The 26769-nt window shown below is 40.3% G+C and overlaps 1 protein-coding gene and 1 pseudogene across 6 annotated transcripts in view; one reads left to right on the top strand and one right to left on the bottom strand.

The window, feature by feature from the left end:
• Hspb11 (heat shock protein family B (small) member 11) overlaps positions 1–26769 on the top strand; it is a 40234-nt gene that overhangs the window by 2408 nt on the left and 11057 nt on the right. For 4 of the 6 annotated variants that reach the window (XM_013114906.3, XM_013114905.3, XM_013114904.3 and 1 more), the window contains exons 2-7: positions 8045–8157; positions 13990–14096; positions 15726–15794; positions 18077–18120; positions 19885–20034; positions 20125–20962. In XM_013114906.3, coding sequence (XP_012970360.1) covers positions 8060–8157; positions 13990–14096; positions 15726–15794; positions 18077–18120; positions 19885–19998 — 432 coding nt within the window. In that variant the 5' untranslated portion in view covers positions 8045–8059 and the 3' untranslated portion in view covers positions 19999–20034; positions 20125–20962. Of the gene's footprint in view, positions 1–8044; positions 8158–13989; positions 14097–15725; positions 15795–18076; positions 18121–19884; positions 20070–20124; positions 20963–26769 lie in introns of those variants that run through there. The other 2 variants (XM_013114902.3, XM_040757025.1) reach the window with 2 other exon arrangements.
• LOC121144074 lies at positions 24690–25168 on the bottom strand (annotated as a pseudogene).

Genomic DNA, 26769 nt, shown 5'->3' with positions numbered 1-26769 from the left:
AAATATTTTAGGCTTTATACTCTATGACAGCTACTTAGTTCTGCCACTCAAAGGCAGCCATAGACAATATGTAAATAGGTGAACATGACCTTATACCGATGAAACTTTTTTCCAGCTTGTTCTCTCTTCTCTTCCCTCTATTGAATCCAGGGTCATGACCATGCTATGCACATGCTATAGAGCTGAACTACGCCCCATCCCCCAGCTTTGGGTTGTCTGCAGAGTTGATAAGCATACTTTTTATACCCATAATTAGCAAAGATGTTATGTAAAATATTTTCACTTAATCCTATAGTGGGGGGGCAGATAGGATCTTACTCTGTTGCTGGATTCAATTCCTAGCACTGTAAAAAGAGATTTAAAATTTAATAAATGCTAAATAGGTTAACAATAAAAATCTTCCACACGTTTATTTTATTTGCTAATAATATTCTCTGAGTGTATCTATTCAAAGAGTTATAAAACTGCTGAAAGTACTGTCATCCATCTCATATTTCCCTGGTCCCAAGTTATCTTGAAAATATTTGTTAAACATGTTCTTTTTTTTTTTTTTAAAGATTTTATTTATTAATAATATGTATACAATGTTCTGCCTGCACGCCAGAAGAGGGTACCAGATCTCATTACAGATGGTTGTGAGCCACCATATGGTTGCTGGGAATTGAACTCAGGACCTCTGGAAGAGCAGCCAGTGCTCTTAACCTCTGAGCCATCTCTCCAGCCCTAAACATGTTCTTAATTGATAGAAATTCCAAGAAAGAAAAAGTAAGCTACTCTAGTATAACTTGGTAGTCAATGTTATTTTTACCTTCAATTTTATTTGTTTCTACATTTTCAATTCTTTTTTTTTTTTTTTTTTTTTTTTTTTTTTTGGTTTTACGAGACAGGGTTTCTCTGTATTGTTTTGGAGGCTGTCGGTCCAGCCAGGCCTCGAACTCACAGAGATCCGCCTGCCTTTGCCTCCCGAGTGCTGGGATTAAAGGCGTGCGCCACCACCGCCCAGCTACATTTTCAATTCTTTTTTTTTTTTTCATTTTCAATTCTTAATTAAGAATTTTGTTTGTAGGTCAGGTGTGGTGGCACATACCTTTAATCCCAGCACTCAGGAAGCAGAGGCAGCAGGATCTCTGTTTTGAGTTTGAGGTCAGCCTGGTTTACAGAGTTAAGTTCCAGAACAGCCAAAGATACATAGTGAAACCTTGTCTTGAAAAAAGAATTTTTTTGTTTGTAATTAACATCTAGGTCCATCAGCATATATGTAGGAATTCTCCATTTTTCCTCTCTTTTAAAGTAAGGATTAACACTATTCATTCAATACCAGTTCTCTGGTATCAATAGTGTAAAGGTTGTGGTAAGATTGGTCAAGAAAATGCACACAGAAATGTTAGGACATGGCTTTCACAGTATTAGACACAGCTGCAGTACTACTGACATTGTTTTTAAACTATAATAGACAGTGAACTTTATGCTAATATAAAACCAAAAATAAATGAATTAAAAGTTATCAGTAATTAATATCAGACCTACAAGATGGCTCAGCTGGGCAAGTGCTTGATACATAAGAAGACTGGGCCATCGGGGTTCGATACCCAGAACCCACATAAAAGTAGAAGGAGAGAAGTTGTCCTCTGACTTCACAGGCACCATGAAGCTCACACCCACATAAACATACACACACACTCAGTAGTAATAAAACTATTAAAATTTATTATAAAATTATTGGAGAAGGTATAGAAATCCTGAGTAGAACTACCAAGTTTGAAATAATAAAAAATCGTTGCAGAGCTGGTCTGTGTGCTCCACAGACAGATACCTGTGATTCTAGCACTAGGGAGACTGAGGCAGGAGAAATGTAGGTTTGAGATCAGCACTGTAAACGTAGTGAGAACTTGTCTCAAACAAACAACAACAAAAACAGACCCTACAAACACTTAACCAGATATGGATCACAGGTATGGATCAAATAGCCCGCACCCTCACTCCCAACCCCACCTGTGGGCGGTGTGTGTGTGTGTGTGTGTCTGTGTGTCTGTGTGTGTTTACCAAACCTAAGCAACATGTTAGTCAAGCACTCTCTCCCACTAAACTACTTCTCTAGCCTCTAATAATCCATATTCTATATAAAATTATTTCAACAACTAGAAAAAGAGCTTTCCAGCCCCTTATTTCCTTTGAAGTATCATCTTAATCCTAGGGCTATAAAACTGATTAAATGGCAAAAAAAATCTAAATATGAAAGTAGCAAATCTTTGGATACAAAATAACACATCTTGGGCATGTAGACTTTTGGAGGGGTGGGTGGCAGTACCTGGAAATACTGTAGCATTAGAAACATCTATTTACTTGATCACATTAATACTCCTAAGGAAAGTTATATGGAGCTCGATAGATGGCTGGCTTAGCAGTTAAGAGCACTGCCTGCTCTTCCAGAGGTCCTGAGTTCTATTCCTGGCAACCACATGGTGGCTTATAATATTTATAATAGGATCTCATGCCCTCTTCTGGCCTGCAGGTATACATGCAGACTGAGCACTTACACCTAAAAAAAATACATATATAAATTTTAAAAAATTAAAAACTATTTGGTCATCTTAGTACATATATTTGATAGAGTGTAATGCTTATTCATATTTAAAAGAAAAAGCTTAAACTAGTACACAAAATTCTTAACAACAACAAGTAAAACATGAGTGAACATGACATTTAATGCTAAAATGTGGTAAATAACCATTGTTTGGCTAAGAATAAGGAATTTTGAGTGTTGTTTTTACAAAGATCCCCTTTACAGCAGTAGTAGGAACTATAGAGACCAAGAGTTAAAAAATTTAAGATGGGGTAGAGAGATGTTGATAAAACTGTGTAGTACTTTAAGGACTTAAAAAGACCTAAGTAAATGCAGACACATGATACTTACTCATAGAAGCATGCCAATGCTCTCCAATTTAATCTATAAATTTAATGGCATTGTTTCTAATAAGGTTCAGGATATAGTAACAAACAAATTTTAAATATTGAATAGAGGACTTAACCTTGTTAAGTGTTAAACTATATACCTGTCAAGCATAGTGACACAGGCCTGTAATCAGCACATAAGAGGATGAATCAGGAGGATCAAGCATGCAAGGTCAGGGTGTACTACATGGGAAGTTCAAAGCCAGCTCAGCCGATATAAAAAGACCCTGTCTAGGAAGAGAAAGAAAGAAAGGAAGGAAGGAAGGAAGGAAGGAAGGAAGGAAAGAAGGAAGGAAGGAAGGAAAAACTATGCCATATTCTATCATTTGCTTTCAGTCTGTGTCTTTATAAAATTAAGAGAGTGTCTCTTGAAAATATTATTTGATTGATTTTTAAATTGAGTCTAGTCTAGTGTTTAATTTAGTAATGGTAAATGGGGAAATCATTTGTTTTTATTTAAATCTGTGTTCCTGTCCTCTTTCAATATAGTCAAGTATTTTTCTGGCATTGCATCTTTTCTTCTCTTTTGGCTTTTATATTAGCCTGTTTTGTATTTCCATAATAAAATACTTGAAGTTGGGTAATTTGTAAAGAAAATAAGTTTATTTAGTACACCATTCTGGAGAGCAAAGACCATGCTAACATCTGCTTGGCTTGGATGAGGATCTCATAGGGGATAGCATGTAGGGGAGAGGTCACAAGGCTAGAAAAGGGAGCAGGAGAGCAGGGAGGGACCAGACCTATTCACAGACATGAATCCACTCTTCTAAAACCCATTACTAATCCCCTTAGGAGCCCTATTGTGACCCATTTGCCTCCCTGTAGGTTTCATCTTTTAAAGGTCCCACCACCTTACAGTATAGTTAGAGACCAAACTTCCACCATTTGAACCAGAGAAGCCTTCTTTCTTTATTGTTACTAGTTACTATAAAGTCCTAGGATTGCCGGGCGTTGGTGGCGCACACCTTTAGTCCCAGCACTTGGGAGGCAGAGGCAGGTGGATCTCTGTGAGTATGAGGCCAGCCTGGTCTACAAAGTGAGTTCCAGGACAGCCTCCAAAGCTACAGAGAAACCCTGTCTCGAAAAACCAAAAAAAAAAAAAAAAAAAAGGCCTAGGATTATGACATTCATCCTTAACATCCTCCTAGTGTGTTTGTCTGTCTGTCTGTCTGTCTGTGGTTTTGCAGTGCTGAGATTTAACCCAAGACACTGTGTGTGCAAGGTCAGTACTCTACCACTGAGTTGTATCCTCAGCCCCCTAGTCTATTTTGAATTAATATTATATTACTTCATGTTCAGTGTTAAGAATTTTACTAACATGATCTGTAAGTACAATTTTGTTGCCTTCTTCTCGCTTTGTATCATTTATTGCCTTTGTTTTGTTTTTTATTTTTGAGAAAGGTCTTGTATAGCTCAGATTGGTGTCCAGCTTGCTATACACTTGAGTATCCTTGAGCTTCTGACTCCCTAACTCCCTCTCCTGAGTACTTGAATTATAACATATGCTACCACACCAGGCTCATATTTGCTGCTTCTCCATCTCTATTTTCTATTGCTATTATTTTTTAGGCCATTCAGTAGGCTTGGGTTTGTTTGTTTGTTTTCTGTTGTTCTTGTTTTGTTGCTTGTATGTAAGGCAAGTACTCTAAGTCATGCTTGCAGCCCAGGTCAGCGATCCTTGCTTTCCATTCTTTCTCATAGATGTAGTCTAGAAGCTACATGTACTGTGATGGTTAATCTTGATTGGACTAAAAACGACCTACATTATAAAGTACACCTCTGGAGGGATGGTGTTTCCAGAGATATGTTATTGTGATCTTTGCTCTGACTGCTTTTCTTTTTTTAGCTATTGACTAATGTGCCTAAGTAGAAGCTTCTATTTGTTTGCTCAACTTAAAGTTTAAAATTTCTATGGAGTTATTTTAGATTTGGGGAAAATTTCAGCCATGTTTCTTCATAATTTTTTTCCTACATTATTCCGTTTCCTCCTTCATAAGATGCTAATTCCAATTGTGCATATCTCTGACTAGTTTGATTTTATTTCGTTTGATGCTCTGTTTACTTGTTTATTTTTAAGTTAATTCATTTCTATTTTATGTGAATGAGTGTTTTGCTTGCATGTGTGTCTGTACACCACACACATGGAGTGCCCTCAGAGGCCAGATAAGAACGTCAGACCCTTTGGAACTGGAGTTCAGATGGTAGTTAGCTACTACATGAGTGCTTTAACCACTGAGCCATCTTTCCAGCCTCCTTCACTTTTTTTTTTTTGAGATTCATTTGTTTATGTGTGTGTGTGTTTCTTTGTGTATGCCATATGTGTGTGGGTGCTTGTGGAGAGCAGAAAAGAGTGTCAGAGCCCTTGGAGATGGAGTTACAGGTGTCTGTAAGCAATGTGTGTTCTGGAAACTAAACTTGAGTCCTCTGGAAAAGCAGCAAATATATATGTTTTTAATGTCAGACAAGTACTTTGCCATTACATTATACCATCAGCCCATACTTGTGCTCACAGATCTTTACTGTTCTCTTTATGGTTATTTATTTACTTAGTATGTGTTGGTGTGCATGTTGTATGCCCTGGCTCACAAGTGGGAGTCAGCACAGCCTGCAGAGCTGACTCTCTCCTTGCCCTGTGTGTTCTGGGATTAGAGTCACGTCAGTGTGGCTGGAAGCACCTTTACTGGTTGAGCCATCTTGCCAGTCCCACCAGGCTTTGCTTAATGTGATGGTAAGCCTAACTAACTTTTTTAGCTTTAGATAACTGTATTTTTCAATTCCTGAGTTTCTGTGTTGTTCCTTTGAGTTTTCATTTGTCTTGTAAAACTCACTTTCTGTTCATCCATTTTGTCCATTTTTTCTAAATTATTTGACAGATATTTATATATAGTTATCTTTGTAACTTCTAATATAAATTAGCATGTGGGTAACTCCAGGACCTGAGCCATCTATTGAGCTGCTTCTAATCTTATTTGATGTAGTGTCTCAACAAAAGGTAGAGTAAACAGATAATTTCTCCCCTGGAGGGTTCATGTCTTTCACAAATTTTCCTTTGTCTGGGAGCTGGGATAAGAGACAAATCAATTCTTCTGCTGGGTTAGACCATGTTGCAATTTTAAATGTTCAGTTTACTTCTAGTTTCAGAAAACTAAGTAGTAAGCTTAATTTCTCCTTCATTGGTTGTCTCTTATGTACCCAAAACCAAAGAAACCCCTCCCCCCCCCCTTTTTTTTTCTCTCAGCTAGTTCCAGCTTCTTGTGAAGTTCACAAGGGCTTGTTTCTTTGATCTCATCTCAGGTGACATGCACAGGGCTGTGCTGCAGCTGTGCCTAACTGTACTTAATGGTGCTGCATATGACATTGATAAATTTCTCAAACATAATGAGGAAAAGAAGTCAGGTAGCAATAAGCCCGAAATAAGATTCCATGTACATGAAATTTAGACAGAATTAATTCACAGTGTTAGAAGTAGAATCATTGTTCCTTGTGGGGAGGAAGCAGAGGTAGGATCAAGAAGGGATGAGGAAGACTTCTCACAAGCTCTATATTCTAAAGCTTTCTTGAATATGTGCTTGTTATTGGTCCCTTTTTTATGTGCATGTTATAGTTGGGTAGGCAACGCTTGCATCAAAGCCAAATCCAAGCCATAAACCAAGCACATCTATAATCCTAACAGTCAGGAGATTGAGGCAGGAGGATTAGAGTTTGAGTTAATAGTGAGAAGCTGTTTCAAAAACAAAATTAAAAAGACAAATCAAGACATTTATAAAGACACGTGAGACACGATTTGTATCTAGAATATAGTTTAGCATTTTTTTCCTTGTGTGTATGTGCTTACATGCACACATAAAATGCCAGAAGAGGGGATCTCATTCCCTGGAGCTAAACTTACAGATAGTTGTGAGCTGCCCAGTGTAAGTGCTAGGAACTGAACCTAGAACCCTTGCCAAAAAGCCAGATGTGGTGGTATGTGCTAGTCAACTCAGTGCTAATAAGAGACCTTCAGAGGAGGTAGATGGTATTCTGGAAGTTGTCTTCTGGCATTCTCGCAGGCATACACACAGCTGTCAAGTTACTTCACATCTGTCTGCATCACCATCAGAACAGGGAAAACAGAGGGTAAGATCTGAGAGAATCCTTTCTCTGTTTTATCCTCTAATGTCCAGCCTAGTGGAGCTCATTACAAGATGTCTTCAGCAGAGATGGGTTTAAGTCTCTTGACCAGGTGACTAGCTCAGAATTTAAAATAAAGTTTTCACTTGCCTTATTTCATGTTCCTATCCAGAAAACGATAGCTGCTGTTGTTATGAGTCCCTGTAATTTTAATTATTGGTGAGGCTGAAGGAGGGGGATCACATGAACCTAGGAGTTCTTGAGGACAGCATGGCTAACAAAGCAAAGCTCTTGCCTCAAAAAAGCAACCAAAGATAGTGTTTCAAATTGTAAATAAGCCTGGTGTGTTGGCAGACCTGAAAACTCACCTCACCGAGAGCAGACAAAAGAGAACCCTAAGGATGAGAGACCTACCCTCCCCCGAAAGAAAGATTAAAAAATACAGCCAGGTGTGGGAGCTCATGCCTGTAATCCTAGCACTTGAGAGGCTGAGGCAAAAAGTCTGCTGTAGTTCTAGGCCAGCCTGGCTGCAGAGTGACCCAGTCTCAAAAACAGAAATCCCCAAAGTAAGTGTTGTTTGATACTTATATTGATAAGGGTATATATGCATTTATCCTCCAAATTTTTAATAAATTTTCATAAATACAGCTGTATAACTACAATAAAAAATCACCCATAATTTATGTCAGCAAAGCTTGTTAACTGTCTCTATATGACTGAGGGTTTTAATTTTAGAAGCAGAATAATGATGTTAGTTCAAGTAGTCAAAGACATTTTGTGGAGTCTAGAAGTGGGAATCACCATATTTTATAGGCCATCCCAGGGAGAGGGCAAGAGTTTGCAGAAACAAACATGTGCAAGTCCCTCCCACGTTTAGAATAGCTTGGTTGTTGAACTGTGTGCTAGGCAACAGCCTTGCTTTCTCTTCTGTTGAGAATTAAAAGTTTGCCTTTTCGTTACTGTATTTTTATAAAATTTTCAGGCTAAACATTTTGAGATGAGGAAGGTTGACCTCTGTTTGAGCACTGAAGGGACTGAAGTGATTCTGGCTACCTCCAGTGATGAAAAGCACCCACCTGAAAATATCATCGATGGGTAAGAGTGACTGTTCCTTCTGTCCTACTTCCAGGCTTAATGTTCCATCAGTTTGTGGAGTCATTCTTCAAACTAAATCACTGTAAATATTTAAGGTTTTTATCTTTAATAATTCTTAGAGTGACCTCTTTGGGCAAACAGATTTAGTTTTTTTTGTTTTTTTTTTTTAATTTATTCTCCTTTTCGGTGCTGGAAAGTGGACCCAGGGCCGTCCCAGTGTAGACAAGCACTCTGCCATCATGCTGTTCCCTCAACTCTTTTCCTGTTTATTTGTGCTTTGAGTTTTCTAAGACAGGGTCTTACTGTGTAACTTAGATTTGTCCTAAACTCAAAATTATCCTGTCTCAGCTTTCAGAGTCCAGGATTATAGTTGTGTTCTATCATTCCTAGTTTGCAAATAGGTGTGTGTGTGTGTGTGTGTGTGTGTGTGTGTGTTTTAAACTTTTATTTTATGCATACTGGTGTTTTGCTTATATGTATGTATATGTACCACACGTGTACAATGCTCAAGGACAGAAGAAGGTGTCAGATCCCCTGGAACTGGAGTTATTAGATGTAAGTTACAGTTGTGAGCTGCCATATGGGTGCTAGGAATTAAACCCAGGTCTTCTGCAAGAGCAGCCAGTGCACTCTTAACTGATGAGCTGTCTTCCTAGTTCATAAATAGATTTTTTAAAAGTGGTTTACCAATACAAAAAAAAAAAAAACAAGACAGCAACTTCATCCTATGGAAGAATAAATTTTAATATCTGGTTTTAGTTTAATTCCAAATTTTCTTGGAAATAGAAATATAAAAAGCATTGTTACTTCCTATATACTACCTGTTTGCTTACTGATCTAAACATTTTTGCTGAGCAGAATGCCTCACTCACTTCTTGCCTTTCCTGCATATAGTCAGACTTCCTTGACCCACCAGCCCCCAAATAATAACTCAGAGACTTATTATTAATTATGAAAGCTTAGCCTTAGCTTAGGCTTTTTCCCAACTAGGTCTTACAATTTGATGTTTATATTAATACATGTTCTGCCACATGGAGTTACCTTTCTTCCATTCCTGTTTCCTCTCCCTGACTCACTGGAGAATCTGAGCTTCTGCCTCAATTTCTCCTTCCAGTTTCACTTTCTTTCTGCCTGGAAGTCCCACCTATTCTCTTCTGTCTAGCTGTTGGCCATTTATCCCTTTATTAAACCAATCAGAAGGTGCCTTATGCAGAGACACCTCTTTATAGTGTAAACAAATATTCTGAAACATCCTGCATTGTGTGTCTCATTCCAATTTCCACTTGGCCAGGGCTAGAGTTTATTCTAGGTAGAGGTAATTAGTATTCTCAGACCTTTAACTCCAAGAAAAAGTGGCTAATGGAGAACACACCTCTTTTATTTATTTAAAATTTTTGTTTTATATGTGTTTTATCTGCACATATGTCTGTACACCAGATGTGTGCAGTGCCTGAAGAGGCCTGAAGAGGATGTCAGATCCCCTTGACTGGAGTTATAGACCATTGTGAGCCACCTTGTGAGTTCTGAGTCTTCTGGGAGAGTAGCCAGTACTCTTAACCACTGAGCCATCTCTCTAGTCTAAGAACACCTCTCTTAAATCGTTCTGGCTTATTACTGTTCTAAATCCTCTCAATGTGTATACTTAACGACAGTTTGACTGGTGGAATCATATCATTTTAGAGCTGAAATGATCTGTTAGATTATCTTTATTTTAGACTTGTAGGAAGACAGGTATACACATTAAACACTGGTTTTAATTATTGAAGCAGAGCCAGTTGTAAGATGGAGATGTTATAAGTCTCCAAATATATTGTGCTTGGGCAAGATCTCAACAATCAGATCAGACCTCTTCCTTCAAGGTCAGTTGCTGCTCTTTTCTAACACCTTTTCCCTCAGGCAGGGTTACGTCATGTCTTTGCTAGGCTCCAGGGGCATTCCGGTTAAGTCCCTAATATGAAATTGTGTGATTTGATTTTTGTAATTGTTTATGTTAGTGACCTCTCTCAGCAGAATTCTTGAACATCAGTCTGTGTTTTGTTTACCTTTGACGCTACAGAATCTTGAACTGCCTGTTGATTAGTTTGTTGATTTAGAACACCAAATATTTGTTAGACTTGACTAATGTTGGAAAACATGAGTGTGCTTTATACACATGTACACACATATAAATGTATACACCCAAATATATGATCTCTCTACTTAATATGTCAGTAAAATGGGAGAATAGAAACTCTACAGAGAAAACACCAAAACTGAATGTGAGATATCTCAGTGTTTAGAAGACTAGGACAGAAGTGCTTCAGTGAAGTTGGAGGCCAACCTGGGCAATTTAGCAAGATATTGTCTCAAATCATAAAAAAAAGGCTAGGACTATAATAGTAGATCACTGCACACAAGTAATCTGTGTTCAATACCCAATAAATATTCATTCACCTCCCACGCCCTGGGAAAGAACAGTTGAATATTATAAGTTGAATTATATAAATAGAATCATACATATTGTGGCTTGGTTTTGTTTCTAAAGCAGGATGTCACTGGATTAAGCAATTTATTGTATATCCTAGGCTGGCCTCAAACCCATAGGAATCCTCTTTTAAATGCGGGGTTATATACACCTGCATCACCATGCCTATCTCACATGAGATCTATTGTTTATTCATTTTGTTTTTTCGTTTGGTTTTTTTTTTTTTAATTTATGGGTATGAGTGTTTTGCCTGTACATGTCATGTGTGCCTGGTGCCCACAGAGGCCAGAAGGGAGTATCAGATCCCCTGGCACTAGAATTATAGATAGTTGTGAGCCACCACGTAAGCAGTGGGAATCAAACTCAGGTCCTTTGTAAGAACAGTCAGGGCTCCTAACCTCTGAGCCATCTCTCCAGCCCCCTTTTCTGTGTTTTTGTGACAAGGTCTAAGTGTGGAATTGATAGGCCTGGAACTCTTTTTTTTTTTTTTTTTTTTTTTTGGTTTTTCGAGACAGGGTTTCTCTGTATTGTTTTGGAGGCTGTTGGTCCAGCCTGGCCTCGAACTCACAGAGATCCGCCTGCCTCTGCCTCCCCAGTGCTGGGATTAAAGGCGTGCGCCACCAGCGCCCGGCAGGCCTGGAACTCTTGAACTTGCCAGGATCCTCCTCTCTTAGCATGAGCTACCACACCCTGTTACCATGGAGACTGTTGTGATGCTTCTTTCACTTACATGATTTTTAAGGTTCCGCTATCTTGTAATACATATTACTATTTAATTTTTATTGTCAAACAATAATTATGTTGATGGAGCACATAGTATTCATTCATTTTAAGTAGATAGACATTATTTCTACTTTTCCAATTTTACATAAAAAACAGCAGCATCAGGCTAGTGAGATGGCTTCATAGTTAAACCCTGTTTCAACCCCTGACTCAAAAGAAAGAAAAGGTGGGGGGTATTAGTAGAGTTAGTAAGTAAATTCAGTGGATACAAAAATCAAGGTATTATTAAAATTAATTGTATAACTGTATATTAGTTAGAAGTAAAAATTTGCAAATTTCAGTTACAGAAGCTGGAGATGAAGCTTACTTGGTAAAGTGCTTATCTGCATGAAGCCCAGATTAAGTTCCCAGAGTGGTATGAAACTGAGTGTAGTGGTGCATGCATGTAATCCCAGCACTTGGAAGGTGGAGAGATGTAGAAGTAGGAAGATGAACAGTGCAAGGTCATCCTTAGATACACAGCAAGTTTTAGGCCATCCTGTGCAACCTTGTGAAACTTTGCTCGGGAAAAAAAAACAAAAAACAAAAAAAACAGCTCAAGTGGTAGGCAGTGGTGGTGTACACCTTTAATCCCAGGCAAAGGAAGCTGGATCTATGTGAGTTCCAGGACAGCCTGGTCTGGTCTACAGAACAAGTTCCAGGACAGCTAGGGCCGGTACACAGAAAAATTCCATCCTGGATCAGGGGTGTGGGGAGGGGGGACAGAACAAGCTAAGTGTGTAGATCAGCAGTACAACCCTTGCCTAGCACATGCAAGGCCCCTGGTTCACTCTCCTACACTGGGGGGGAAAAAGCTGCTAAGAAATGAGTAAAGTATAAAGGTCCATGATAGAAGTCAAAGCAGTTGTTGCCTAAGGGAATGTAGAAATTTGTCTGGAGGGCCAGTTGGTGGTGGCTCACACCTTTAATCCCAGCCCTCTTGGGAGGCAGAGGCAGGTGGATCTCTGTGAGTTCAAGGCCAGCCTGGCCTACAAAGCTACACAGAAAAACCTGTCTCGAAAACAAATAAAAGAAACTGTCTGGAGGAAAGATAAGGGAATCTCTGGAATCATGGGAGAGTTCTGTGTCCTCATTGTGGGTATTGGTTACCTTGGTGAATCAGTTACATGAGAATATATACATTTATCAAAACTTTTAAATAATTTAAGGCTTTTCTTTCTTTTTGGGGAGTAAAACTCATTACACTTAAGTTTTATTATATATAACTTTTACTCCCCAAAAAGAAAGAAAAGCCTTATATTGTTTAAAACAGGAATGATTATTAATATTATTATTATTTTCTTGGTTTTTTTCGAGACAGGGTTTCTCCATATTGTTTTGGAGGCTGTCCTGGAACTCGCTTGGTAGACCAAGCTGGCCTCGAACTCAGAGATCCACCTGCCTCTGCCCCCCCCCCCCCCGCAATATTAAAGGCGTGTGCCACCACCACCCGGCTCAGAAATGATTATTTCTATAGCCAATGTCATACCTGAACAGACTATTTCACATATGGTATTGAGTATGGACATTTTATATACATGCACACACATATATGTATATATATGTGTATATATATGTATATGAGACTTGAATTGAAACTTCATGTTTTGTTTTCAGCAAACATTGTTCATATACTAGGGATCCCCTACTATAATAGTTATTAGAACATAAAAATAAAGAAAGGTTGGGTCTGGAGGGATGACTCAGAGGTTAAGAGCACTAACTGTTCTTCCAGAGGTCCCGAGTTCAATTCCCAACAACCACAGGGTAGCTTACAACTATCTATAGTGAAATCTGATGCCCTCTTCTATTGTGTATGCAGACAGTATACTCTATGCATAATAAATAAATACATAGATTTTTTTAAAGAGCCTGTTAAAAGTAAAGAAAGGCCAGTGTCGGGGCCCATAGGAGCCACAAAAGGGCAAGAGATGCGTGTCAGGGTGGGCACGAATGCGGTGAGGCAAGTAGAAAGCATGGAGGCCGTGATTCTCGTCTGTTAGAGTTGGAGGAGGAACCATATACTTTGCAAGAGGCAGAAGGGCTCTGGGGTCAGGAGAACTCATTAAGTAAGCTGTAGAAGCATGAGTCTACATGATGTGTTCGAGAGCTGTAAGCAGTTGGCTGTGGCGGCGGTGATGGGATGATGTAATGGAAGGCAGCGTACTTTAGTGATGGAACTAAAGAAGTTGGGCTTATAGTTTGTAGGGGCTGCTGAAGGCCTGTAGATGGGAGTGACATCAGTTTTGTTTCTGCATTTTAAAAGAGGGTATCTGTCAGTAGTTTAAAAAAAGTACTGCCGGGCGTTGGTGGCGCACGCCTTTAATCCCAGCACTCGGGAGGCAGAGGCAGGCGGATCTCTGTGAGTTCGAGACCAGCCTGGACTACCAGGGGAGTTCCAGGACAGCCTCCAAAGCCACAGAGAAACCCTGTCTCGAAAAAACCAAAAAAAAAAAAAAGTACTAAAGTTGGGAAGATCATAGGCAGAACTAAGTTTGAAAGGGATTTTAAAATAAAATGGTAGCTGTTTTTAATATTTATTCATTAGGACATTATGATTAATTTTTATATCTATATTCTTTTTATTCCTTTAAAATTAACATTAGGAATCCAGAAACCTTTTGGACCACCACAGGCATGTTTCCCCAGGAGTTCATTATTTGTTTTCACAAACACATAAAGATTGAAAAGCTTGTGATCCAAAGTTACTTAGGTAAGCAAATCACAAATTTAACTTTTTATTATTCTTTAATTTTTCCATAGGCAGAGGACACATGTCAACTTTTGGCAAAGAACTAGTTTTTCTTTACAGCATGGGACCCTGTTTCATTGCTGAAATGGGAGATGGAGAGTATGGGTCAACACAATTAGCCTCTCTTCAACTGTAAATTTGAAACCCTTCCAGAGCACATCATAGTTTCCATGCAGTTTACTGTGTGAAAGTCTTTGGCAGAAGATTCAATTAGGATGTAAGAAGCTGGCTTGCCAGGATGCTAGGTCCTATGACATCTTCATCCTGGGCTCATTTAGCCTGTAGTTCTTAGACTCTTTCTGTAAATCTGATAACCCCAATTATTCCCACTGGATAGTTTTGATACTCTATTGCTAATGACATTTTCTGGGGATTAGGAATGGAATCTCCCCTTGGAACATTAAGTCCTGTCTGTGATAAAGTGTATCAGATAGAATCATGGCAGGAAACAGAATAGACCTCAGATGTTTCAAATGAAGAGACTTTATTAATAGATCTACTTATAAAATTCTGGCCTGAGCTGCAGGAATGAATAAGGGATAATGGCTCTCAAAAACTAGCTACAAGGTGGAGCCACTGCTGTCCTGGGACAAGGAAAGAACAGTGTTACCAGAGCCCAGGGAGATTTGGGGGCTGTACAGGGGGACCAGGCTAGCAGGAGCTTTGTAGTTGAAGGAACAGGACTACTATCAAAGACATGGCGTGAAGCAGGACAGAGTGTAAATAAAATATCCTACTCTCACTTTCTGCCCTCCAATTTTCTGGTGCCTGCCACTAACCAGCTCCAAAGAGAAGCTAGTTGTTCTAGGAGCTACAATCTATAGAAACAAGCCCCTCCAGAACAGGACAGAGAAGAGGAAGGATGGTTCTTGGGGGAGGGGTCATGTAGGGACCTTCTTCTGTCATGAATTATGGAGGCCTTAGAGTGGGAAATGCCTCATGTGTGAACTCTTTAGTCCATTGGACACCTTGTCTAGCTTCTGTAAACCTGTGTCCTCATCAGGAAAGTGGGTTAGTAATATATTTCTTATAAAGCCTTCAGCCAAGCCAGGCGGTGGTGGCGCATGCCTTTAGTCCCAGCACTTGGGAGGCAGAGGCAGGTGGATCTCTGTGAGTTCGAGACCAGCCTGGTCTACAAGAGCTAGTTCCAGGACAGTCTCCAAAGCCACAGAGAAATCCTGTCTTGGAAAAAAACAAACAAACAAACAAACAAAACCAACAACAACAAAAAGACTACAGCCAAGAGAAAATGAACAAAGATGCCTGACTCAGCATGTTCTCCATGAAGGTTTACAACCATGGCTACCAGAAGTATCACAACCAATATACAAACATTCCAGATAATAACCAAATTCAGACAAGCTCTATTAGATTTGTGCTCTGAGTGATAAACAGAGGCAAGATTGCCATTATACAGTGTCACATTTTGTCATAGGGACTTAGGGAAAACAGCCATGGCTTCCAGGACATGTTATTCCTGGTCCCAGCACTTTGTGTAGTACCCATCAATCTATGGTAGTCAAGTAGCAGAAACAACAAAACAGAACTAAATAGCTAATTAACATTTATTTATTCTGTTTATAATGCCAGTGCGGACCTTGAGGATTGAAAAGACCACATCTAAAGAGCCATTGGATTTTGAGCAGTGGGTTGAAAAAGGTGTGTATGATGCCAGTACTTTTCTGAACATGAGGGAACAGATGCCTGGCCGCTGACTCTGTGATATCAGTCCAACTGCATTTTGGTAAATAAAAAATGATTTTTAATGATTCTTTAACACAGGTAAGGCCTAGAAAAATACACATTTTGTAGTCTTCTTCATGTACTGTTTATATAACAACATTTTCAAAATTTAGGTTATCAAAAAAAAGATGACACATTTGAGGCTTTTGTGAGCTAATGGCTTATATATGATAAGCAAACAAATATTCATTTTGTACTTTTCTTTCCTGATTAATGGTGCTGTTTATTTAAACTGAGCTGGGCATGGTGGCACATATCCTCAATCCCAAGATTCAGAAAGTAGAGGCAGGGGGAGTCTCTGAGTTTGATCTTCTAAGCCAGCCAACATGACATAGTGAGTCCTTGTTTCAAAAAAAATTTTTTTGATAAACATCATCAACTAAATTACTATCTTCCATTTAAGTACAAATATACATAATGACTTCATGTGTCTATCTTCTTTTCTTAGAAAATACCATGAAAACAGTAGAATAAAAACACATAAAACTATAGGGAGAAAAGAAAACATAAACCTAGTGAAGCAGGCAAATGTAGATCAACAGCTGTTGTTGCCAGAGGGACAGGCATAACTTGTAGAACACAGCAGACTAGGTTGTAACCTAATGCATTCCCAGGAAAATATCGAGACGTAAGGTAATTTATTACATGGGACCACAGGAAGGCCTAAATTTGAGAGCAGCAGGTGATCTGGAAAGTGTGAATGAGACTAGTTCATAATTAGTTTCTTATTTTAGCATTGTACTGTTCATATAGTTAGGCCAGGAAGTGGGCATGTGGTCTACTTACCACAATATGAACTTAACTTACAAGTAAACAAGAAAGAGAGTATAAACAACCTAAAATTTAAAAAAGAATTATTTTTAATGTATATGGATGTTTTGTTTGCATGTATGTATCTATTCACCATGTCTGGTGCCCACAGAGGCCAGAGTAGGCATCAGATCCCCTGGGACTGTAGTTATAGACAGTTGTGAGTTCTGGGAATGGAACCCAGGCCCTCTAGAAGAACAGTCAGTGCTCTTAACCACTGAGCCATCTCAGAGGACCCCTATCCTCCACCTCCTACCACCACTTTTTTTTTTCTTTTTTTGGTTTTACAAGACAGGGTTTCTCTGTATTGCTTTGGAGGCTGTCGGGCCAGCCCGGCCTTGAACTCACAGAGATCCGCCTGCCTCTGCCTCCCGAGTGCTGGGATTAAAGGCGTGCGCCACCACCACCTGGCCCTTATACAGTTTTTATTCCATATGTAGCCTAGGCTGATCTGAAATTTACTATAGTCAGTCCTTCTGCCTTAGTCTCCTGAGTGCTGGGATTTCTGGTGCATACCACAATACTAGGCTACAGAGTGGAAAACATTCACTGCTAGGGAACATAACCAGAGGAAAAGGCACAGGAAAGCAGGAGATAATAGTTTTTATTATCTAAGGAAAGCATTAGGGAGCAGAAAAAAAGCCTCCAGAATCTTATTTTCCAAAGTCTTCCCCTTTGGTCCTGGATAGCTTTTGAAATTCTGTACATTATTTGATACAAATTAATGTCAAAAGGTATTATTATATTAACTAAATAGTTCAAATTTCTGAAAGAATACTCAATATAAATAACTCATGACTAAGTAAACTATTCTAGTTGTATGTTACTAAATTTGAGTACCAGAAGAGATCATATCACAGGCCGTTCTAGATCACAGTGAAATTTTCTTGTGGGTAAAGTTTGAAATTACTAGGAGCTTGATCAATAAGTGGGAAGTGTCTGCATTTTACCAATTTCTTACTGTATATTTTGTTAGTATGATTTGCATTTGCATTGTCTTTTGTTTATACTCACTAGAGGTATTTTTTTGTTGTTGTTGTTTTGTTTTTCGAGACAGGGTTTCTCTGTGGCTTTGGAGGCTGTCCTGGAACTAGCTCTTGTAGACCAGGCTGGTCTCAAACTCACAGAGATCTGCGTGCCTCTGCCTCTCAAGTGCTGGGACTAAAGGCATGCGCCACCAACGCCCGGCTCAGTAGAGGTATTTTACAGCTCATTAGTTTTTAAAAGTCAAATGTCTTATATTAAATCAACCCCCAAATAATGATAATTCTTTTAAATCTGTCTTTAACTTATAGTTTGCTAAGTAATCACTTTTTGCTGGGCACAAATTTCCATAGCTATCCTCATTATTTGAGCCTTAATCTATTTCTATTAAATTTGTGTTTTAGATTTAGTACACACAGAGGGGCAACTTCAAAACGAAGAAATTGTGGTAAGTGTACATACTTTGTAGAGTTAAGATTATCTTTAGTGAGCCCAATTTAGATTTTATACTTTCCTAGCATGAATTATTCATGATGAATATTCTCGTGGTATTAGCAGTTCTTTGCCTACTTCACCATTAGAGATTATTCTCAATAATATTATTTGGTAAATGTATTATTAATTGCCACCCCCCCTTTTTTTAACCAATCCTGGAGAAAGTGGCTCTATGCATAGAACAGAATTGAATTCATTTATTTAATTTTGTTCAATCATTTATTTTAAAAGTATTTGTTTACTTTCTTTCATCTGATTCTGTAAGGCGTTTAGAATAGGAGACTAAAAGGGATGAGATGTCAAAGCTGGATGTTAATTACACGGGAAAGGACAAGAGAGGCTTAGATAGGGAACTAGAGCAGAGGATCAGCAACAGCTAAGCCAGAGAGAGCTGAAGTGGAAAGAGAACCAATGTTTTCCGGCAGCATTCCATTGGGCTCTCCTTGTCAAGTGGAATGAATGCCCGCTGACAGAAGCTGCTGCTGCTTCAGCAGGAGGCCTCTGTCTCTACTAGTTGGCCACGCCCTCGTTTTAAACAAACAGCAACTAGTAAAACACTCCAAGTGTGTTTAGGTGCCAGTGTTGGTGTACAACTGCTCTCCGTGACATCTAGAGTGGCTTCCTACCTGTGGGGTTTGCAGCTTTGCATCCTGCCAGGAGCTGCTGGGAAATCAGCATTTCAAAGACTCTCCAGAGGGTGGGGAGAGCTCAGTCCACTGGCAGTACAAGTGGTAAGACTTGGGTTTGCTCTGCAGCACCTGCACAAAGATGTGAGGCATGGTGGCACCCACCAGTAAACCCAGTGCTGGCAAGGCAGAGACAGAGGATCCTTGAGGTTCATCATCAGAGACTGGAGAGGCCAGTGGGACCCTCATAAAGAAGAGTAATTGTGCTGATTTTATGGTTATGATTAGGAAGCCTCTGCATTCTTTGGTATTCGCTGGGGAGGGTTATAGAACATTTGGAAAGTAGTGAGGCTGCAAACCACTCACACTTTTATTATTGTCCTAGCAGAATGGCTGCATTCATTCTTGTACCTATTGACCATAGATCTCAGATAGTTACAACAGAAATGTGCAGAAAAATTTTTATCATTTTTAAACTTAATATTATAGCCAAGGCTTTATAATTATGTTTTTGAGGTACTGTTTACATATTTACATACATTTAAGCTAATTTATTTTTTTCTGTCATTACAAATAATTCTTAGGGAACATTAATACATGCTGTGGAGATTATGACCTTCACCTTTTTTAATTTTTATTTCCTAGGATTAAATTTCATGGAATGGAATTGCTGGGCCCAAGAGTATAAATATTTTATGGCCTTTTACATATATTGCCAAATTGGTTTCCAGGGAAATTATATAAATGTGAGAGTATGTCATGCTTCAGGATAGTATATCCAAAGGCATCATTAACCAGCAGAAACCACGTAGCATAAACAGTACTTTAGAAAGACACTTGTAAAACAGTTGGTCAGCAATGTACATTTATAGCCCTCCCACTGGTTTTCATAAAACCAAGAATGTTAGATACCATGCTGAGTCACTCCCAGGCAACTGCTAGATGAAGATGGCTTGTCTTCTGAATTCTGTCTTATATTCTGTTGCATGTTAGAAAGTTACTCTTCATCAAAGCCTCTGTTCTGCCAACTGCCTGTTAATAGTTTGCTAGGATTGCTAAAAGCACCCATATTGATTTTTTTCCCCTTTCAGGCACGAGATGGCTACGCCACTTTCTTGAGATTCATTATTGTTTCAGCCTTCGATCATTTTGCATCTGTGCACAGCATTTCTGCAGAGGGACTAGCAGTCTCAAGTCTTTCCTAGTAACTACAGAAAAATTCTCTGACCTACTTTTCTTTGGTATGTTTACTATTAAATAGATTTTTATCACTGTTTCCATGTTTATTCATATTTTCTTCGGTATTTTTGACAAAGAAATTCTGGTTACAGGAGTCAGCAGTGTTGGAGGCGATGAGGAAACTTTGACTTCAATATACAGCTTACTCAAGGAAATGACTCTGTATGAAAATTTATAATTCATTGTGCCTATATAGAATCTACTATAGAGCTTGTGAGATCTCCGTGCATTAAGTTTTTAATTTATTAAGTGATTGTGGCAAAAGCTAATTGAGCAGTATAAGCAGTATGGTGCGGGAGTCCAGAGTAGGAGAAGTACTCAGGGGAGGTGTGACTACCATCCTGGAACCCAGCCAGACTGAAAAGCAAGCCAATTTGTGAGATTTTGGTTTTGGGGGTTGTGCTGTTATTGTTGTTGTTGCTACTGTTATTGTTGTTTTTTGGTTTTATGATGGTTTGTCTTGATTTTGATGATTTTTTTACTTATTTATTTATGATTTGAAAAAATGCCAAACAAAAAAAGTAATCTGTATTTCTCCCAAACAGTCATTATTGACATCATTTTATATCCTGATATTTTTATGAAGCAAGGAACCTAGTGGATAGGATGACTGAATAGGACTTCTCTGACTATGTCTTATTCTTATTTTATTTAAGTAGCCAGTGGAGCAAAAAAACAAATCGCAAAATCCACCTTCTTCCATCTGTCTATCTCCATGTCTTCCCTTCTAGAATTAACTTCTGTTTTCAGAAAATTCACAGGGCAGTTGAAGAAAAGTAAACAGACAAGTAACCATTAATGTAGCTAACTGAAACATCCCTATCTGTGACTTCTGGCCTTCTTTGGATAGTGACATGTAATGAACTCTGGCCAATGAGATGAAAAGTAATCAACTTAAAGGCTAAGCAATAAACTGCCCCGGTGAGACCCTTCAGGGCTCTTCTCTGATGCTCTGGAGCAAATCCAGTCTGGATCTGGGAGTGAGGCCAGTGGCTTACAGATAGGAGGCTTAACATGGATTGACTGTGTAGGAATGGTAAGGTGTGGTGCTATATTATTTATGATTTATTAAAGCTTGCCTGAAGATTGAGAAAGCAAAGTCAGCCACAAGCCATAGAAGCCAGCATATACCTTTAATCCCAGCAGCCAGAAGCTAGGAGGTAGTGATACACACCTTTAATCCTAGGAGTCAGGATTAAGTAGATGGATCTTTGTGAGTCCAAGGTCACCCAGATCTATACAAGATTGAATCAGTCTAAAGAAGAATTGAATTGTAGCTCACACTTTTAATCCCAGGACTCATGAGAAGTATAAAAGACAGGAGCGAGGTCTCAGAGAGGCTCACATTCTCCAGTCACACTGAAGATGGGGCATTCAGTCTCCAGCCACGCTGAGGAGAGCTCATGGGTCAGCCCTTTCAGCCTGAGGTAGAGGTAAGAATTAGTGGCTTGGCTGCTTTGCTTTTCTGACCTTCAGCTTGAAATTTGAGCCCCAGTACCAGTATTTGGGTGTTTATTTTTCGTGTTACAGGAAGGAATCACTGTTCTGGGGTTGGGAGCTTCTGGAGCTGCCTGACTTTGTCACTGTCATCATGGAAAGTGTTAAGGAAAGGTCCCACTCTAGAGATATAAAAGCTCCTACAATCACAAGTCATGTGTGGATCTTGTCTGGAGGCAACTTGAACAAAACAACAGAGAAATTACAGTTTAAAGACAAATTGGGACATTTACCTGTAGAATGGTACTGTTCTTCTTTCTAGATATCCTGGATGTAGCTTATGTTTAAAAACCTGTTGATCCAAACATAATAGTGCTCACCTTTAATTCCAGCACTTAGGAGGCAGAGGCAGATGGTGCATGCTCTCTGAATTAGAGGCCAGCCTGGTCTACATAGTGAGTTCCAGTACAGCCAGGGCTATGTAGAGAGAGCCTGTCTCAAACACAAAAAATAAATTATAGAAAAAACCTGCCCAGGTATTTCAGATATATACATGGAGCTGTGCACAGGTAAAAACTAAGTATAGCTAGGATTTGATTTTAAACACATAAGCAGGGATACTCTTTTTTTTTTTTTTTTTGGTTTTTCGAGACAGTGTTTCTCTGTGGCTTTGGAGGCTGTCCTGGAACTCACTTGGTAGTCCAGGCTGGTCTCGAACTCACAGAGATCCGCCTGCCTCTGCCTCCCGAGTGCTGGGATTAAAGGCGTGCACCACCAACGCCCGGCGGGATACTCATTTTGTAGCTTCAGCTTTACTACTGAGTTACTCCCCAGCCCAACTAGACATTTTTAATAATGTTTTTGTAGTTAACTGACACAAATGTGTCCATGAATTATTGAATATGGGGGTTCAATATTTTTATGTATTCTTAAGATTGTTTAGGATAAAGGTAAAAATAATGACCCAGAAGACTTTTATTTATTTTGTTTTAGTAGATTGAACATATATTTATTGAAGGAAAGTGACGAAAACCCCTGAGAGTAGGGTTCCCAGGGAGGGATACTTGAGAGGACATCTTTTGCTTATGTTTTGTGTACCTTTCAGATGGCTTTTTCTGGCGAGATCCCAGAAAGAGTCAAAGCTAGGTGTACTGGTGGGTTGTTTTGTTTGCAAGGAGGAGGAATCATGGCCAGGGCCTCACACTGTTAGGCAAGTAGTCTTTCACAGAGCTACATCCTCAGTCCAGGATTTTAAGGCTCTAAGGATTTCTGATAAATTGCTTACAACGATCTGTGAAGTGGTAAGGTTTGAAAAGTAAGGTTTGAGGGTGAACACAGGAAGTCAGAAAGGCATGTGAACAGCAATGCTGTCATCAGGGATGAGAGGGTGAACACCACTCATGGATCACGTCTGGGGCGGGGTGACTGGAAAAGCCCGATGGAGCAGAGAGCCAGCTTATCATAGCCCCTGTACAGCTTCCCAGGGTTTCCTGTTACTGGAGCCATTAAGGTTTTTGAGAATGTGACCTAGAGCAATTGCTTTCATGTTCAATAGCAGAAATGCTGAGGATTTCCTTTTTGCCAAGTTCTAAACTGAAATGTCAATAATTCTTTCCATAAGAACTCTGTGTTAAAGCTTACAGATTGCTGCAAGGGGTCTCCAGGGTTTATCTGATCCATCTCTGGCACATGCCTGGTGAATTCTCTTTAAGCAGCTTCTGTGGATTCAGCGAACAAGTGGTCAGTGCCATCCTTGTAATTCTGCTTCATATGGGACTGGAAGGTTGGGGGGGGGCTCAGTGGTAGAGTGTGCTAGCCACTCAAGACCCTGGGTTGCATTCCCCAAAACAGAAGCAAACAACGAATAAAGACAGACATGCACCATTGGAGATCTGCATGTTCTGTCCTGTTTACCTAGACCTTAAATCCGTTCTCACTGGTTGGCAGTGTGGGCTCACCTGGGAGCTCCTCATCTCATCTCTATTCCAAGTTCAAACTTCCCTCTGCCGAACCCCATTCTTAAAGTTTCACTTGTTCTGCCCACAAACCCTGCCTCTGCCATTGTGCTGTAGGGAGGTCCTCTTCCCAGAGCCCTTTCTTCAGCTGCCTTCCTCATTTACTGTAGACTGTGTACCCTTGGTAGCTGAACAGGGTCATTGGTTTGCTTGCCTGTATCTTTATCTGAAATCCTTGAGGAGGTGTGGCTTTGTTTTTTAATTAACATAATGTTTTATTGATTCTTTGGGAATTTCAACATCACATACCCCAATCCTACTCATCTCCCAGTCCCTTTGTATCTTCCCTTCACCCTTGTAGTGTACTCCCCAAGGAAAACTAAAAAAGAAATAATGAAAATAAGATAAAAAATAAAATTAAGATTGCAAATAAAAATATTAAAACAAGCAAACAAGACAACCCACTTTAACCCTCCATCTTTTCTACCTCTCCATCACCCCTTCGTTCATCTTAGTGGCATTGGGAGCTGCTGTGAATCGTACAGCATACCCTTTGGTCCAAACAGCTTTACTTGTAAATGTTCACTGTGTAGTGTGTGGTTGGTCAGGTTCAAGGCCTCTGGCTTCAGGTACACCATTAATGCTGGACCCCCAATGAATCTCCTCTCAGATATCCTGCTGTTGCTTCAAGTCATGGAGATCCTGTGGCTATGGTTCTGTAGGACCAGTTCCTTCACACACTCCAGTGAGAAGGTATTTTGTTTTGTGATCTTACGTGTCACAGGCTGGCCTTGAACTGCTGAGAATGACCTTAAACTTTTGGTCCACCTTACCTCCAGAGTGCTGGGCTTACAGGACTGAGCCACCATGCCTGGTTTATGGGATTCTGGTCATCAAACCCCGGCTTTTGTTCATGCTAAGTAGATCCTACCAACTAAACTCCAATGCCAGGCCCAAGTTTTTAATATAGTTAGCTAACAATGTATACATTTTTTTAATTCAGTTTGGTGATTGCCTCTCTTGGCGTGTCTCCTACCTTCTCTATAATTCAGTCCTTCCCATCTACCTCCCCAAAAGAAGGTAGTGAAAGGAAGGGACTGTGGGGCTCTGAGTCCCTTTGGGCCGTCAGAAAGGGAATAGAAACTAGAGCAATCATTGGATGTCACAGAGGTTGTCAGTGAAGGAGCTGAGCAGGGTTGGAGGACAAACTGAGGTGCCAGAGGCCTGAGTCTCCATTGCCCGGCTAAGGGCCTGGGGAGACAACCTCAAAGGTTTAAGGGCAAGCAGGTCCTGAAGAAGGGAGATGGTGCTTCCTCCCGAGGGGGAAGGGGAGGTTGAGTCAAGGAAAGGGCTTCCCCTTTCTTTGTAGACTGGAACTCCCCTCCTAGGACAGCAGCTTTGAAGACTACAGACACTTCACTGCAGGTAATATATGGAAAGAAGTCTTCGTGGTGTTCTTGCTTTAGCCGACCTATCACTGCCTTGCTGGTGGAATGATGTTGCTGACAAAGAGAAACAAGGCAGCACACAGCCGCATCGGTTTCTGGATAAAAAAGTAGAGTTGAGGAAGCACCAGGTATTTATTTGAGAAGGCACCAGGTACTTCTTTGTGGCCAGATCTCCTATCCAAGTTTCGGAAGCTTTTTCTGCTACCACCAAGGCTGCTCCGGGTATTTCTTTTGAATCTTCTGGCCCTCAGAGTGGCACTTTCCAGCCGATGAGCCTCTGTGTACACGAACTTCATTTTCTCCAGAACTAGACTAGACCAATCTGAGCTGAGGGAACCCAGGGGGCTGGAGGGTTAGGATAGACAGAAGTGGTTTCCACTCAGACTCAGCTGGATCTCGCCATAGACTAAACAACCAGTCAATAGCCGTTTAAAGCGGTGGGTGAGCAGTGCATTGGTGAAACCTACCTCAGGGATGCCCCTTCTAGCTGAAACCAGCTAGGAGAACCCTCAATTGAGCAAGTTCCCTCACCAGGCTGGTGGTGCATTTTACTGTGTGGTAACTGATGAGGGAGAACCCAGTTGCCTGTGGCTGGTGCCACCCATGGTCTGGTGGAGTGGAGTAAGCAAGCCAGGAGGAGGAGCAAGCCAGTAGGCTTCACTGGCTCCCGTGATGGACTTGTAAGCTGAAATGAACCTTTTCCATTCCAAGCTGCTTTGGTCATGGTGTTCTACCACAGCAATAGAAACCCTGACTAAGACAGCGGCCTTAATCTTCCAAGTGAGGAGCCCTGATAGTGAGCCTTCTAAAAGTTAATGGCGTGCATCAAAGTTTAAACATGCACACAGCCTTTAACATACTCCATTTGTAAAAATAGGTTTGAATGAAATAGATAAGGGATGAATACACAAAGATAAAAACTTCCAACAATACTGTTTATAAGATAGGAAAGCTGCATCTATTTAAAAAAATGATACAGGGCTGAGGAGATGGCTAAGGACAAATTTGCATGCAAGTGTGATCTCACCCTTTTTCTCAAAACCCACTATTGATAACAAAAAGAATTCTTGTAAGAGAAAGAATGCCATCAAGGAAATACTTACACTTGTTGATCTCAAACTGGAACATATACCTGTTATTGACTAAGTACTACAGCTGTAGGCTTTTGGTGAAGGAGGAAGCCAAGAACAGACATGTCATCTCCCAGGGCTAGAGACTTAACATGTCAAAGAATATATATATATGGCTTAGGCAGCAATCTCTTGGTTTCTGCAGATGGCTTAAGGAAGAGGGAGAGTGACCCATAGATGTTAGATAGATGACACAGACGGGCAGGCAGGGATATGGGACCAAATATGAAACCAGGCTAGGCATATCAAAGAGACTTCTGGGTTCCTGTCAGAGTGAGTTACTGATGGTACTCTCCAGAGAACCCTCTGGGGAAGTAAGGAGCAGCAGAGAGCAGAGACAAAAATCTAACCCAAGATAACTGCAGCCCAAGTTTCCCCTTGTCCCAGTGGCACAGCAAGCCTTGGAGTGTCAATGGCACCAGAGTATACTGCCCACCCAGAGCAAGGGACCAGCCTTGGCACACTCCAGCCCACACTCAGGTGGAGAACAATCACTTGGGCATCTCTGGGTAAGAGGACTCCTGTCAATTGAGGGCGGTCTCAGGAGCAGGGACATCTGTGAACCCTCAGCAGCCAGCACTCACAGCAGCTGGCACATGAATCAACATCTGGCAGAACACCAGCAACATCCACTGAGGCAGCGTGTCTGCATTGGTGCTCCTGGAGCAGCAGGGTCAGCTTCATCTCTGGGAACTTGCTGGAGAGGCAGGTCCCTCAGCCCACCCCCAAGTCTACTGAACCCCAAACCCTGGAAGTGAGACTTGAGC

Source organism: Mesocricetus auratus, unplaced genomic scaffold, assembly GCF_017639785.1.
Source record: "Mesocricetus auratus isolate SY011 unplaced genomic scaffold, BCM_Maur_2.0 Super-Scaffold_100014, whole genome shotgun sequence".
Classification (NCBI taxonomy): Eukaryota; Metazoa; Chordata; class Mammalia; order Rodentia; family Cricetidae; genus Mesocricetus; species Mesocricetus auratus.
This window is presented reverse-complemented; position numbering and strand designations above follow the sequence as displayed.